At 34.2% G+C, this 16,934-nt stretch overlaps 1 protein-coding gene across 2 annotated transcripts in view; it reads right to left on the minus strand.

Annotated features, from left to right (window-relative positions):
• knockout (Stork-head domain-containing protein knockout) overlaps nt 1–16,934 on the minus strand; it is a 217,953-nt gene that overhangs the window by 79,483 nt on the left and 121,536 nt on the right. For both annotated transcript variants that reach the window (XM_028186941.2, XM_028186933.2), the window contains exon 3: nt 14,329–14,524. In XM_028186941.2, the coding sequence (XP_028042742.2) occupies nt 14,329–14,524 (196 nt within the window). The remainder of the gene's footprint in view (nt 1–14,328; nt 14,525–16,934) is intronic.

The following is a 16,934-nucleotide window of genomic DNA, read 5'->3' on the forward strand; positions in this document are numbered from 1 at the left end:
TCAAAACAAATTGGTGAATTTAATTTTATTTTTTATCTATATTTTATATCGATATTCATTTTTATTAATTATTATTATATTACATTGTGTATATATATTTCACTGGATAGGTACACCACGCGTAATTTCAAATGATTCTTGTCGCCTGGTTGTCTGGAAGAGATCGCTCTTAGCGATAAGACTGCCAATTGTACTTTTTTTGTATTTAATGTATCGCATTGCTTAATTATTTTTTGGTGCACAATAAAGAATCTCTCTCTCTTTCCCTATACGGTCACATGTCACGGTCAAGATTATTAAAATTTTAATTTAGTAACATGTGTGTCACACGGAAGCTGAAAAATCGCTTCCAGTAGTTGCCTATCATGTGACGTGTGATTGATGCCTCCGGTCATCTTGTTGGCCGTAAAACTATCATTTAAAACGTTGTCATGATTCATACAATGAAAGTTGTATAATAATATAAATGTCAAATGTGACAGTAGTATTTTGTCTGCTTAACTCGTTAGTGTCAGTTATTATGTACAAATTATCGTTTTTTGTTGTGTAGTAGGTAAGGTATGCTGTAAGCTTCTAATATATTATACATTCATAGGAATATGTAGTATAAATGCCCTTCGTATTTTTTCCAAAATCGTGTACCTATCTATCGTCATATTTTTTAATGACTGCAGTTGAAAAATGTTTAAAGCTATTTTAGCAAAACGTAGCAATATTAAGTTAAGAAAATCTGTGCGATATAATTATGAAATATCCTAAAGAGTAAAAGAAAAAGCAATTCATTTTCCTCTTATCGAATTTGCTTTTGTGACGTGAAAAGGCTTATTTCAGATGTTTCGTAAGAAATCATAGAATATTATTATCTTTTATCTATCCGCTTCTGAATTCATTGTGACAAAGATTTATTTATTCATGCACAAACGACAGACGCACATAATTCATAATTATATATCCCATCGAGTCGCATTTCTCACGAGATGATTACGTAGTCGAGTTACGCGTTGTCCTTACTTACATAAAATCGATATGGTCACATTTCGATCACTCGTTTTCAGCGACAGTTTTCGACTCTTGAATGCATGTTATGTAATCTAAAATGTCACAAGAAAACTTTGCAATGATTTCTTACTAACAAATTTTATAAATCAAATCGTCTAAATACTGCTTCCGGGCTATGCAAATGAGTCAGAATAAGACAAAAAAATGTATTTTAGATTAAAAATGAATAAACCTAGTTTACAAATCACAATGGCGCTTGAATAACAAGTCGCAAAAAAAAACATTTTTTTTTTAATTCCAAGAGTCCTGGTCCAGGATATTGGGCCAAAATAACAAAATAATTGTATTGTCATCGTTCCTTGATATGTTTGCATATTTTCATATTGCTGAAAATTATCTAAGTGATTCCGTTACAAAACACAAAAAGTTTTTAATTTATAACGGTTCTTTAAGCATCGATGTAAACGAATTGAAAAGGATTTTTAAGAACCGATAATTTTTTTAAAATTACACGCATGCAATTTGCATCATTACATTAATATTATTCTCGTGAGATATAGGGAAATTTTGAATTTGGAACAGTCTTTTTAAAATTAAAATAAGTTTAAAAAATTAAAAAGTTAAATAAAATAAACACCTGCGTATTCCTTAAACAAGTAATTTAATGTATTATGAAATGCTTCTTACACTTTTCATTGCAATTTCTTTTTGGGTTAATTTGATTTTTATGGCCATCCACTTACTTGCTTCACAAATTCATATTTTCTTTCGTGAATATTTAAACTTTTATTCGAAATTTTTTGATTAAGCTCAATTTATTCTATATTTGCGCAAATTTCACTTTAACAATATTCTTACAAGTTACTTTATGCTTATGGCATTACGAAGTTTGCATTATTGTTAATTGAAAAATAAACTACACAAAATATAAACGTTATACATACTTCTTTATCGGTAATACATATTTATATTTATAAAATTTATATAATACGAGAAAACCAACAAAACGATTACATGCCGTCTAGATCCGGATGTTATACTGCATAACTAAGCAAAAATGTATTACAATCTAAAAGTAACTGAATGTTTTTTTTTTTGAATCACCGAGATTCTTCATATGTTCTGTTTATGACCAAAAAAAATATCAAAACATCATACATAAAGAAACATATAAAAAACCGTTATGTCAAGGTATTTACAGAATTTTACTTATTACAACATGTTTATTTTCAAATTGCATCCAATGATTTTTTATACAACAGATATGTTATCTTCATAGTAACTGACTCTTCAAACCTGATCGCGCCATATATATCTACATACCTACCGATATAGTGCACACACATGTTGACAAGTAGCATTAATGAAAAGTACAAAAGATGGGATAAGCGCGTGAGTAAAAAAGATAGCTATAATTGGAACGATTGCACTTGTTATATTATTATTGCATTTGTTTAGACGCGACTAAAGACGAAACGTCCCAATTGGCCTGTTTCCGAGTCTTCACTTGACGTGCGCTTGATACATATCTGCTTCTTTTTACATATAAAATATCATTGATCGCATCGAAAGAACTCCGCCCATTTAAAAAATAAAAACAAAATTCTAAATTTGAAACACGTGATATTACTATGTAACCTAAACATTATTTTATTATGACATTAATTTACCATGTTAACACGCAGTGGTTGAGCAAGCCTCCTGTTCTAACAAAATAATTTGAATGGCCTACCCGGTGTTGACATTCTGAGTTAAAGCAAACAACACAGAGACAAGTTAACCAACCCGCTTTCATAAATTACGATGGACGTTAACCAACAATGATATAAATATGATTTCACGAGGAAAAGCTTGATATTTGCATAAAGTTATCTATAGTCGGGTCGGTATGTAGTATGAAACATGCTTTGGGCGGCTCGGGTTATTTATTATTGCAGTTATATGCATGATGGGATTCGTAGAGATTACCGTGTATTAAATTGGCAGTATTGTGGAATGTGTTTATTGAAGTAGCCTAAAGAGACCTAAAATGGCTATGCCCCTGGCACTTAGATGTCTATGAGCGACAGTAACTATGCTCATTTGCCTGATAAGATAATAATAATAAATAAAATCAAAATAATTCCATGTAAAGGCCATACTTTAAAACGTTAAACACTAGAAATCAAATAAGTCTAGCCCGAAAAAAAAATCTCCTGTACTATATAAATGCATATATAGATATAGAACATCCAGACACAGAGTAAACAAAGCTGTTCGTTGTTACACAAACGTATTTCCTCTTCTACAAGCTATCTTAAGTATATTAATACGTAAAGCAGAAAGCTTGTACCCCTTTTTACGAAAATTGCGAGCACGGAGAAGTTTGAGTTTACTCATACTTATAGAGATTATTGATATGGAGTGCAGAATGTTAATTTTTTTTAATTATGCTTAAAAATTCATTAAATCACTAAAAAAAATATTACACACACTACCATGTATTTGACAAAACATATATTCATAAACATACACTCTTTGTTTATTGTCAAACTTTTGTTATTGTTGAAAGTCTTTAGTTAAATTGAAAATAGATTAATATTGTTTGTCTTTAATATTATTTGTCTATAGTGTAGTCTTGGAGGAATCTGTAATTATGGAAGTATAATAAATAGTCTTTGACAATAGAACCATAATAATGTCCAAACTTATAATTTCAATTAATTATTGTCCAATTTCGATTACAGAGGGGTCACTATAATTTTTAAATACCTGTCAAAGTTTGATTTCAGTATAGTGAATTGTTTTGTATAATTCTACACTGTGGTACGGCCGCGGCCGTTTGAGAGCGGGAAAGCGTAGCAGCCAAAGACAATCGCTTGACCTCTGCTTTCAAACAGGGGTCACTATAGCCGTTAGCGAGTTCATTAAGCTGTCCCCACACGTATTACCATGAATCACGTGTTCGTAGTAAAACCAGAGAAGACAACTCTATAGTGTCTACTTAGATACAAAAATAATAAATAATATTCCTCGTTAATTTAAGTATCTTTGTTTATATTGTAGAAGAAACAGCTACACTTAAATTACACTTAGGTTTATTTCAAAAGTAAATATAAAATTATGAATCCTGCGAAAGCTTACACAAACTATTTTGATGAAATAAATTTCTAAAATATTTATCATTAAAACACGATTCCATTACTAACTCGCTTAGAACCTGAGCATAGCGAGGATATATGAAATTATTTACAAGATATTTACACTATGTTTGCGTGCTCATGAAGTTCTAGTTTTTGACCGACAGGCCCACATACTTTCGCTGGCCCCCAAACCTCGGAATATGTAAATTGTACGCCTACCGAACCTTGTTGTTCCTACGAAATTTATGCAGCTACATTTTTAAATGAGCCATACGAGTTTTTTTTTACTAAATTCTTGCTTTAAAGAAAGTTTGAGTACCGGGGTCGTTTTATTGCAACTGGCCGGTTCACGGGTGTATCTTTTCAAATTTCACACCGAAGCCAGTATGTGATATCTGATGAAGTTTATCTTTATGGTTATGAAAATTTGACTTAAGGCTGTTCGTGCCTGGGATCTGATGATGTGAATCTATACATCTATAAATATTTAGTTAATTATCTAATTTAAGCCATCTCTACATTTATACAGCTATTTTTTTACAGTGAATTAAAAAAGTTTTAGTTCTTCTTTTCAAACGAAGAATATACGGTAGCCTCGGCTACACAATATACACAACAGCTTCGAAATAAATTTATTTGCTAGACTTTAGGCGGACGATCAGCACCCCAGTACCGATTGTCTCGGTACTGTTAGGCATTGCTGAGCCGGTAACCGTTTCCAAGAGTCGTTATTTTTCTTTTAATTTTTGTTTAATTTTTAGTAAACCTATGTTTGGAATAAATGTTTATTATTATTATTATTATTATGAATGTATTAAACACTGCCTCGCCTGGGAAGACGGCAGGATACACTTCGGCGAGGTGGGCCACAATCGGACGGAGCGTTAGGGACTATTGGGAGAGAAATTATTATTATTATTATTACTTATTGATATTTGTTAAATTACCTTAACAGGTAGACTAGCCTTAGGCCCAACAGAAGCTGGGGTTTAGTAGGTAGTAATGCGGGGCGGGGCGAACGCCACGCGCGCCTTTTTCAATCGTACTCTCCTGCGAGGAATTGGGGGAGGTGAGGACCTTGGCCCTCCTCGTCTCCCTCTTCCTCTCTGGAGGCGTCAGAGTCCGACATAACTCGGTCCGTTACCAATCACTGGTGGTAGGACTTCTTGTGATTCCGCGCGCGGAGTATCACCACCCTGCCTATTTCTGCCGTGAAGCAGTAATGCGTTTCGGTTTGAAGGCTGAGGCAGCCGTTGCAAGTATACTTGAGACCTTAGAACTTATATCTCAAGGTGGGTGGCGCATTTACGTCGTAAATGTGTATGGGCTCCAGTAACCACTTAACACCAGGTGGGCTGTGAGCTCGTCCACCCATCTAGCAATAAAAAAAATCTCGATCGGGTATCCGCAAATGAATTCTGATTCCCCAGCGTTAAAAAAAAGGCCCAACAGAAGCTGAGTGATCACAGATGCTTTGAGACATCAACAATATCAGGACCATTGTAGCTTCTGATATAAATGTTTTGGCACGTAATGTATTGTCAATACTTTTTGAAAATTTTAATTTACCCGCGTCCATACATTTCGATCTTTCCGACGATAAATTTTAGCTTGTCAAAAGTACAAGATGCCGGTACTGCGGACAATGTATGAAAATAGAAAGCTCGTCGAACACCAAACGTTTCCAATAACGTTTATAATTCTTCAAATTACGTAAGCAACCAGAATTTCTATTGCACGACAAAGGAAAACGCTGTGTGAAAAGTTGCCGGTCGATTATTACATTAAACGCGTGGGAGGTGCTGCTACAATTTTTATTTGGCCACCATCGTATCTTTGTCGATTTCATTCATAAAAAAGGCGAAATCTTCAAGTCTCAAATTTAAGAATCAAAGTTACTGAATCACTAATTAATTCGAAGCTGGGAACAATATAATCGGATATAACGATTAATCGATACCGACATTGATTTTTGAATATCGATATCAAAAACTTTAAGTGGTGTCGCCATCAGTTAAAAGTAAAAAAAATAATAAAATTGAAAATTTAATGAACGGGTGGTACGATCTCTTGTTTTCTGGTAGTAGGATCTCTTGTGAGTCCGCACGGGTAGGTTCCACCGCCCCGCCTATTTCGGCCGTGAAGTAGTAATGCGTTTCGGTTTGAAGGTGGGGCAGCCGTTGTAACTATACTGAGACCTTAGAACTCATATTTCAAGGTGGGTGGCGGCATTTACGTTATAGATGTCTATGGGCTCCGGTAGTCACTTAACACCAAGTGAGCTGTGAGCACGTCCAACCATATATGCAACAAAAAAAATTTTTTTTTATTAGTTCAAGTAAGAAGAAAAAAATTCGGTTACAAAAAAGACCTCGGATATTATGAAAACGATTTCCGATTAATCGATACAGACATTGATTTTTGAATATCGATATCAAAAACTTTAGTGTAACATCACTTAAAAAAAAACAAAAATTAGAACAGTTAATGAAAACATAAATTGACACTGCATTAAAAAATAACAACAACCCTATAAATATTCCATGTGAAGAAAGTTAACGGTTAATAAACAGTAGCGACAGCTATTTAGGTCCATTGTCTAACTATAAACAATAACTTATATTAATAATTCATTTTGCAGTTAAAACGTAAATTGGAGTAGGGACGTATTCGGACGGAAGTACCTTCGAAAAATACTGACCTAATTTGAGGTTATCGTCACGTTAAAGATATTCAACGCTTTTTACTTATACGCCGTGTGCTTTGAAAATTATTAGGATTTCTTGGAATTGATTAGCTATTCGAGTAGACTGAGTTTCAAATTTAACACGTTTGTGTATTCTACAAAAAGGTCATTGCCTATTTCTGCTGTAAAGCGCTAATGCGTTTGGGTTTGAAGGGTGGGGCAGCCGTTGTAACAATACTGAGACCTTAGAACTTATATCTCTAGGTGGATGGCGCATTTACTTGTAGATGTCTATGGGCTCCAGTAACCATTTAACACCAGCGGGGCTGTGAGCCCGTCCACCAATCTAAGCAATAAAAAAAAGGTCAGAAGTACTTTTTGCAATAATCACTTAATAGTCATTAAAAAGATTTAAAGAAAACTCAGCCTAAATTTGTCTGGATTTAAATTTAACATGAACTAACTAGCCATTTTCAAAACCAAAACAGCCAGATCAGTCCAGCGGCTCTCAAGTGATGCGGTACCGATAGTACAAGTTATATTTTCATTTAAATAGTTCAGAAGCAGTCACTTGTCAATTATATATCGGCTATTATGTCAAAATTGGCAAACTAATTCAAACTAGAGGTCCCGCAGTAGTCGAAATTCGACTGTAATTAATTGGAATTGTAAGTTTGTACACTATTATGATTGTATTTTATACTTCTATAATCACAAATTTTGCCAAGACTACACTATAAAAAATATTAGCAAAGACAAACAATATTCTCAATTTGACAACCGACGTCAAGAACAAAAGGTTGACAATAAATAGTATGCATGCGTGTGTGCGTCAAATACATGGTATGTAGTGTGTGTAATGTTTTCTTTATCGATTTAATGTATTTTTTACGCATTATTTAAAAAAAAAATTAGCATTGTGCACTTCTTCTCTATATTCTCTATAAGTATGGAATATTTCATACTCCTCCGTCCGCGCAATTTTCGTAAAAAGGGATACAAAGTTTTTGCTTCACGTATTAATATATAGATGAATCTAACAATAATTGTAACAGTATTAGCTTTTCTCAATACAGTACTGAAAACCACATCCAAATTAGATCAGCCATAATGGAGACGTTTCCGTGCATTCACGTACACGTCAATATACAAAAAGTTTACAATTTCATTACAATTGAAAGAGAAATGTGGTTTTTATTACACTTAGTTTTGGCACATCAATTGCACGCGCATTTGGACGGAAATAGCATTTTAACTAAAAGGTTTTTTGGACTCATTCGGGTTCCAAAAGAGAGCTTCTTAATCATATTAAATATCGTTACTGTGGGTAATAATATTTACAAATAAATTTTATTGCTATTATTACGATCACAGTAACGTTATAGTAACAAGCTTCTCCAAGTATCTTTGAGCTCTGATTGCAAACAAATTAAAATTATTAATATTACTTTGTGTAAGCAAGTAAATGGTTTTATTTATATCAGTAATTGTGCAATTTACTGTTTTTATTACGTTTTCAAATGATGACAAAACTTTGCAAATTTAAAGGTTACCCGTTTATTATGTAGGTATTCTTTTGAAATCATAAGTGCGTTTTGTAATTAAGTACTTACTCTTAATTTAAAATATGTAGGTCGGTTGTTATCGAGTTCGTTGCTCATTATTTAAATGTAACGATGGTATAAAAATGTATGTATGTAAATATGTATTTAGTATTATTAATAAGAAGTCAAGTACTTCCTTAACTTCTGTTTTTTTATTGATAAATACGCTTTTTTAGAGTGTTATAAATATATAATTATGTTAAATTTATGTGGAATGATTTCTTACTATTTTAGTGTCTAAATAAAAAGATTTTTTTAAAGTAACATAATTTATGCTTGTCGCTTGCTGTCAATGATTAGAGCTGTCAATGCAGTGTGTCAATGTTATGTAATAAAGGAGGTAGTCAAAAATATGTAAATATTGGGTTATGGTGTAAAGTGTTTTTTTTATTTAGAGAATTTTAGAATTTGAGAAATTGTGACAAAAGTTGCAATTTTGACATACCTCACATACATGAGTTAAAATCTTTTTTTTGTTGTTGTTTATATTATCGAATGTGCTGCATACCAAAAACATAAACTACATTGAAAATTGATCGATACGTATAATCTGTACAATTAAGTGTCTTATCACTAAAAATATTATCAATAAAAAAAAAAAATATTGACTTTAATCCCACATTACAAACGTTACCTATAAACGCCATCGCGTATTTCAATGTCACACATTTCTGTTTCTAGTCACGCACACCGCACAATGAGTGCTAACTATTCTCGCTACGGAACTAAGCTAAGATTTACATAAGTTGTTTGACGTAGTTTCAGTTTGAAATGGTCAAGTCCATACATTTATACAATGCGAGCGAAGATTCGCGTTTCGAGGCATCTATATATAACAGACTAGTTTTTGCCCACGACTTCGTCCGTGTCGAATAGTTCACAAATAATGCTTTATTTTAGAACAAAATTTGTTAGCATAGAACGTTATAGTGAGCCAACCTTAATATATAGACATATGCTGTCGCGGACTTTGTTTAGATCTTTTAAAAGGGAACAATTCAGTCATACATTATTTTAGTGAAACTTGAACCGTTTCTGCAGCGCACGCAGCGGAAGTTCTCCAAAGGGAAAGAAACCCGATTTTGAAACATTCTTTATTAGTGCTCCGCTTGTATTAATCTTAGTGTGATGTTATATAGCCTATAGCCTTCCTCAATAAATGGGCTATCTAACACTGAAAGAATTTTTCAAATCGGACCAGTAGTTCCTGAGATTAGCGCGTTCCTTTCATGCGACCTTGAGAGTTTTTTTATTGCTTAGACGGGTGGACGAGCTCACAGCCCGCCTGGTGTTAAGTGGTTACTGGAGCCCATAGATATCTACAACGTAAATGCACCACCCACCTTATAAGTTCTAAGACCTCAGTATAGTTACAACGACTGCCCCACCCTTCAAACCGAAACGCACTACTGCTTCACGGCAGAAATAGGTAGGATGGTGGTACCTGCCCGCGCGGACTCGCAAGAGGTTCTACCACCAGTAAATTCCACAAGGATCTACAGATCTTCCTCAACATCGGTCTTAGTAGCCCTATTTTCACCATCAACTCTCATCGCATAACCAATACTCCCCCACTTATTTCTATCATGACGGCGTCTTATACCTACACGGATTGGTACTACTGTCCACGTAACTTTAATTGAGTAATAAAGAAAATGATTTCTCGATCATGACGATATGAATACCGTCAATAATTTAGCAAGTGCTAATTGTAAGCAAATACCTTGAAAACTTGAAGACAGTTCTCAAACACAACTGTAAAAATTGAAATAGGTTCAGTATATCGTTCGCTTTGATTAATTCTCCTTAAATCATTTGATCTTTCCGTTTTTCTAATTACGTGTTTCCGGTGTCATTTCCTATGGACGCTGCCACTATATCCGTGTGAACCTATATCACGATGATATTAGTGTGAATACGAATTAATCTTCTTGCTAGAAATGTTTAGTTACTGTCTTCATATATAGGCTAATAGTTCACTATGCAGCTTTTGCAACAGGATAACTCGACTTATCTTGCGCATCAGTCATCTAACGGATTCAATTTCGGTGATATTTTATGCTACTGCATAGTTTTAATGTAGAAAATCGGATCACACTTAGTTAATAACATCAGCCCGCTGACTTTCTCGCCGGATCTTCCAATTCGGTCCCGATCCGGTAGCAGATTCACTCTAGGTAGATAGTAAATCATATCTTTCGGTTTTGGTAAAGCGTAATCGACATTGGTTCGTTGGATGAGTGGTTAGTATCACCCGAGTTGGTCTCAGTCAGTTTTTGTACTTGTTTTTATTCATTTTGGCGCAGATCAAAGTTAATAGGCATACATAATGAAGGTCGTGACTCTTGCATAGGCATTAGTCTAAACCGTCTATTTAATTGGAATAACGATTATCCGATTCTTAAAACTAGAAAGCCAGTTTATTTTGCCGCAGAAAAATATAGTAGGTAGAATATTTTCCGTCTGATTGAAACCCGGAATTGAATATATTGACCAGCCAATAACATGTCCGATTAGCAAACCAAAAACAGGTGTCGTTTCGTTGAATGTGAATTATAATTTGCTATCACAAAACACGGTAGTAAGCTATGCGACATTGATGGAAGAGCATTACAATAACAATACGCGATGAGCGGTTTATAATTACATAATACCGAGGCGTCCTTGCAAGGCCGCTCCGTGGGCGTAAGCGGAAAGTGCAATCAGTAACAAGCAAACAGTATGTCACTTTCAAAGTGATATTTTATATGTATGCCTAAGTATGTTTAATGCTAAGGTACCATTGTTTTACTGAACAAGTAGTTAATTGTGAATGTCGCTAAGTATATGTACAAATTTATCAAAACAACTCGCGCGCCACTTATGATCAGTGAATAGTTCTGTAGTAGAAATTTCTTTGGAATAAAAAAAAAGACTAGTGTTCCAACTTTCAACCCGTTCAGATAAGTGTTACGAGAAAATTAAGGAATATCTAGTTTTTTATTAAGAAGAGTGTAGATATATTTTGAGTTTCTTCGTGTGTTCGCATCATAAAAATTAAGAAATGTAATATTTTTTAATTTCATAACAAAAGGCTGTGCACGAGTATTCTTCATTTCAAACAAGAACTTAATGCAGCTGTGAAAACTGAATATATTTACGTTGGTTTTATACGCATATATCATAAAATTATTTAAATTTAATTATGCTTAATAAGAATACATGCGATTTTGCAGGCGTTAATTAAAAAATTACATACAGAGCTCAGAGCTGTCCTTGCGAGGCCAACACAGATCATAGAATTCTATGATCTGTGGAGGCCAACATACAGCGTAGGTCTGTCATAAATACAATTTGACCATTACATAACAAAGAATCAGTAAGTCACTCTATTATACAATTAAAGTGTGAATGCGAAAGTGTGTCTCTGTGTTATTCAATCGTTTAATGACATAGACAATAACGACGAGATATTTGTATGTATATATTCATTTTAATAATCTGGTCGGTAATCTAGCAGCTACCCCCTTTTGGTGCTGATGCCGCCAATAACGTTTATTATATTTAATTATTATTTTTTAGCTGATAATGTGTATATTTTGCCTAATAAATATAAAAAAAAGAAAGAAAAAGTTACTGGGACTCTGATTTGTATTTAAAATAATTTCACAGAGTAAAATTTCTAACTTTAATCGTTATTATCTTTAGAACAAAAACGAATATTATATTCACGATTATTTTTTATTGCTTAGTTGGGTGGACGAGCTCACAGCCACCTGGCCTTAAGTGGTTACTAGAGCCCATAGACATGTACAACGTAAATGCGCCACCCACCTTGAGATATAAGTTCTAAGGTCTCAAGTATAGTTACAATGGCTGCCCCACCCTTCAAAGCGAAACGCATTACTGCTTCACGGCAGAAATAAGCGGGGTGGTAGTACCTACACGTGTGGACTCACTAAAGATCCTACCACCCGTAATATGAATTAAATTACCGAATTACTTATTCAAAGTACCTTCAACTATATTATGGAGCTTGTGTACGTGACACCTATCACATAATAATAAAGGCAAGACAAATACAATTGATTAAATGTATACATTAAAATGCAAGAACCAGTCGAGATAAGGTTACCTAAAATGTTTGTCATTAATAATTGAATACAATAAATGATTTGCATTGTCTCGTGCTGAGTGGTTTATAACGCTTATAATTTTTAAAAGTCGCCTCTGGCTTACAAACCCGTTTCAATTGTCTAACGATTGAAAACAAATGAAAAAACATTACAAATCTATGAATAAAAATATCATAACAATGTTGTACAAGAAAATCTTATCTATCAAATCAAAAGTTGGACGTTACTTCATTAAAATAAAAATAAAACCTCCATTTATGTGTAATCAAAACGATCAAACGATGTGAACACGTCATACTGTGCACTTCCTGTATGGAGGCAATTGCGCCCGCGCATCTGAGATCACTTGTCGATGCGCATACAGAACAAGCCGCCTTTGTCGTGCCGTGAGAACAAGAATAATATGACTCGTACACTAGTTAATATCCAGTTTTACGTATTTTAGAGAACACCGGAAACCTTCAAAAAGACGACCGAATCGCACAGAGAACAATAAAAAGGTTTTTTTTTATGATTGAAGGATTACTGGTGACCCGGAGGCCTTTCCAGTTTCACCAGGACAGGTGGGCGAGCAAAGGCTCAGCCAGGAGGGCTGGGATTTGCTAACAGCTACCCGAGCGCCTCCGAAGGAGACCTAACAGCTCAAGAGTAGCTGCTTTTTACTGTAGGTGTTTCGGGTCCCAGAGACAATCTTGTCACTGATATGAAAGCGCAGGCAGCTTTCGCGACACTAGTTCACGTTGCGTCTACATTAAGAAATTAGTTGCAAGACACTAATTTCACCAAAAAATCGTGCAGGGCACGAAACTTATTTGCATTCATGAAATTAATGCATGCATTACGAAAATGTTAAATTACACGTGAAACTTTTGGCAAAACTAATGTCACGAAATTAATTTCATGCCACTAATTTCGTAATGTAAATTCGCCCTAACTAACTTAGAAATAAACTATTAAAAACGTGTTAGAAAATTACTATGCTAAGATTAGGCCATACATACTGATTTTGGAGTGTTTATATGTCGTGAACACGCAACGTACTCGCGAAGATAGCTAGCGGATGTCACCTGACAATCTCGCGTGACAGTAAATTGGGTGTCAGCTGCTTTTTAATTGGCATTCATTGCGTGCCACCCGAAAAAATATTATGAAAATACAACTTCTCTGAAAAACACCGTCTTATGTAGTGCGTAGTCTAAAAATGTAGTAATCGCTTGTATTCTTAACACGCAATCGTTGTATGAAATAATGTACCTAAGAACAAGCTTTACACACAAAAAGTTTCCTTATTTAAATGACTAGGAAATTACGTTGGTCCTTAAAATTATCTCATTTTTAATCTTTATTTATGAAACAAGGTTGGCACTAAAATGTTTTGCACAAACAAATTTGCCGCTCACTTATTTGCAATAACTTCTTTGGTTGATGAAATTTTATGGATTATTTATCTCCCAGTCACCTGGGGTCGGGTGACTGAGAGAAGGGCAGGAAAATGATGATTATTACACTTTAAAGTATTTTTAGCTGGTGGTAGGACCTCTTGTGAGTCCGCACGGGCAGGTACCATCACCCTTCCTATTTCTGCCGTGAAGCAGTAATGCGTTTCGGTTTGAAGGGCGTGGCAGCCGTTGTAACTATACTGAGACCTTAGAACTTATATGTCAAGGTGTGTGGCGCATTTACGTTGTAGATGTCTATGGGCTCCAGTAACCACTTAACACCAGGTGGGCTGAGACCTCGTCCACCCATATATGCAATAAAAAAAAAATGAAAACAATAACAATGAGTTTAAGTGTACTCACCAAGTCCACATATGAGGTAAGTAGGCGGAGGTTTCAGAACGGACCTCGAGTAAGCCCCTCGCACCGTCTCCAGCGCCCGAGGAGCCCCTGCCACGAGAAGAACTCCTGGAGACACGTACCCGGCGTACCGAAGCTCCGCTGTGGCCGCGGCCAAGGCGCCAGCCCACCAGCATTTTGCGTTCGCTGCTAAGAAACTCTGTGGACAATTAATTACCAACATTACGATAAGTCTTTTCTGTGATTTGTTTTATCGCCGACAATGTCAGGGATACTAAAATTATTTGGGCGGTGAATAAATAAGTATTCTTTTAGAACTTTGCTTGTCTTCCGAGAGAAATAATGGAAATTGTGAAATGAATTAAAAAGGGATGAATCACGTACTTAGAAAAAAAAAACGGTATTCTTAGAACATAGCGATACATTCGTTACATAATATCATGACAAGCTTCCATATTATCTAAAGTTTTGTGGAAATTATCAAGACAATAATTTTTATTAACAAAAAAAATGTTACTACTCCTTGCATTTAATGTAATCAAATGATACCAATCAAATAGAAGCTATTAAATTCGTAAATTGCATATATTTCATATAGAATAATACTAATGTTACGTGATTTGTCAATTACACTGTAATTTTGTTTAATTCACATAATAGTTCAAATCATGTTTATGAATATATCAACATTTTAAATATTTGCGAAATCATTATTAAAAATCCTATTCCTTTAGTAATTAAAATTGTTTGTTTTTGTGTTTTTTGTGTAATAAAAACGGCAATTATAATTTTAGATAGGATGATGTAAAAACAACAGTTATTTCTTAATGAGCTTATTTTGATTAAAGCAACCGGTTCAGGTTTTGTTATCAACAATGGCAAAGCATCTTGATTTGCTACACCGGCTATTGTTATTAGCGCCTGACTCACAATTACCAATCAATTTATTCTATGAGCGTCTGTGCATGACTGTGAGAAGCTAAAAATATAATTTTACTGTAACAATTGACATACTGTTTATATTTCTGTTCTGTATTTTTTTTATCTGAAATTTATTATTTTGTTGTTAATGATACATAGATATTATGTTAATAATATATTTTTATATGGCACATAATTTGATGGTGTAATAATGTAATACTGATTTCGCGGATTGTTCACTTTATTCTTCCGTATGATGGTATAATTTAACTTTTTAATTTGATACTGTTAATTATTTATTTTGCCAGACGTTGTTTTATTGTTGTTATACGACTTATTTATGTGTATGGCATTTCGGTGATTTGGATCTTTGTACAAGTCCCTGTAATTAAATTTAATAAATAAATAAATAGGACAGCATATTATAACTACGGCTATTCTATCATTAATATGGTAAAAATAACCGTTTTTATATCATACTTTCTTGTTGTGTATCGGTACCGAGTATTTTAACTTACGACAATGATGTCAAAAATACAAGGTGTGAAGAAATAATTCCCGAAACCGATAACAGAGTAAAATTTCACGAAACAACATTCATTAACTCGGTTAAGTATAAAATTTGTCGTTAAAGTACCTAAATGTGTTAATATTTCGTAAATCCGTAATGAAATATAGAGATCAATAGCAAATGCATCTGCGGGAAACATTGGCTTGCGTTGAAGTTGACTGGAGGAAATCATCACGTAACGAAAAATCGTTATGGCCTCTGCACGAGACTTTCAATCATTTTATATATTGGTATTAGCGTTTGACCATCTTTGGCTTCACCCTGTGTCATTTACTTTTTGGTCGTCCGGTTATAACTAGCCCCGTTATGACTATCCAACGGTACTGTGTCCAAGTTTGATTCTCGGTAAGAGTGAATAGCTCAGTTAACACAAGAAAAACTTAGTTTTATTTTTATTATACATATCAACGTGTGAAAAGCTATTTCGTTTAATTTTGGTCTTGAATTATTTGTGGAAGTCCAGAGAAGGTTTAAAAGGTAGATAAATGAATGAAAATGCTCGGAGTTAAATAAAAATAACAATTTTGTTTTTCCTTTGCTGTGTCCCCCGTCGGACGGATTCCTTTTGTTTGTTTTAAGTTTATTTTATACAAAATTTTAGGTCTTTTATTTCTCGATTGAGGCACTACGAAGTCTGCCGGGTCAGCTAGTACCAAATAAAACGCAATTTTAATTAATAAATCTAAATGTCGCGTATTAGGCGAAATGTCGTTTAAACCAAATAGTATTTCACCCCTCGATATACTACCTATATAATAATAATAAACAATACTAAAACAAAACAGTATATTCTAGACTTTCTAGAAAATTCATCTATTTGCAGGAGTGATTAACCGTGACGTCGTACATTTTAATTCCACGCCTATTTTTTCTGAACAACAGGTCGTCCGTCAAATCTATTCGTTCACACGAAGGCGAGTTCCGTCTCGGAATCGCCCCCAGCATCAATTACATTTATGATACGATGTGAAAGTCAAAACCTCGTCCAGCACTTTTCGAAAGAACTTCGAACTTTTTCATCTAATTACACGTAATGTGTGAACAGATAAGTGCTTTAAACGTTCAATTATGTGCTCATCTCTTATCTAGTTTGTCGATCATTGCAATAGCTGAGAAG

This window comes from Bombyx mandarina, chromosome 22 (assembly GCF_030267445.1).
Source record: "Bombyx mandarina strain Sakado chromosome 22, ASM3026744v2".
Lineage (NCBI taxonomy): Eukaryota > Metazoa > Arthropoda > Insecta > Lepidoptera > Bombycidae > Bombyx > Bombyx mandarina.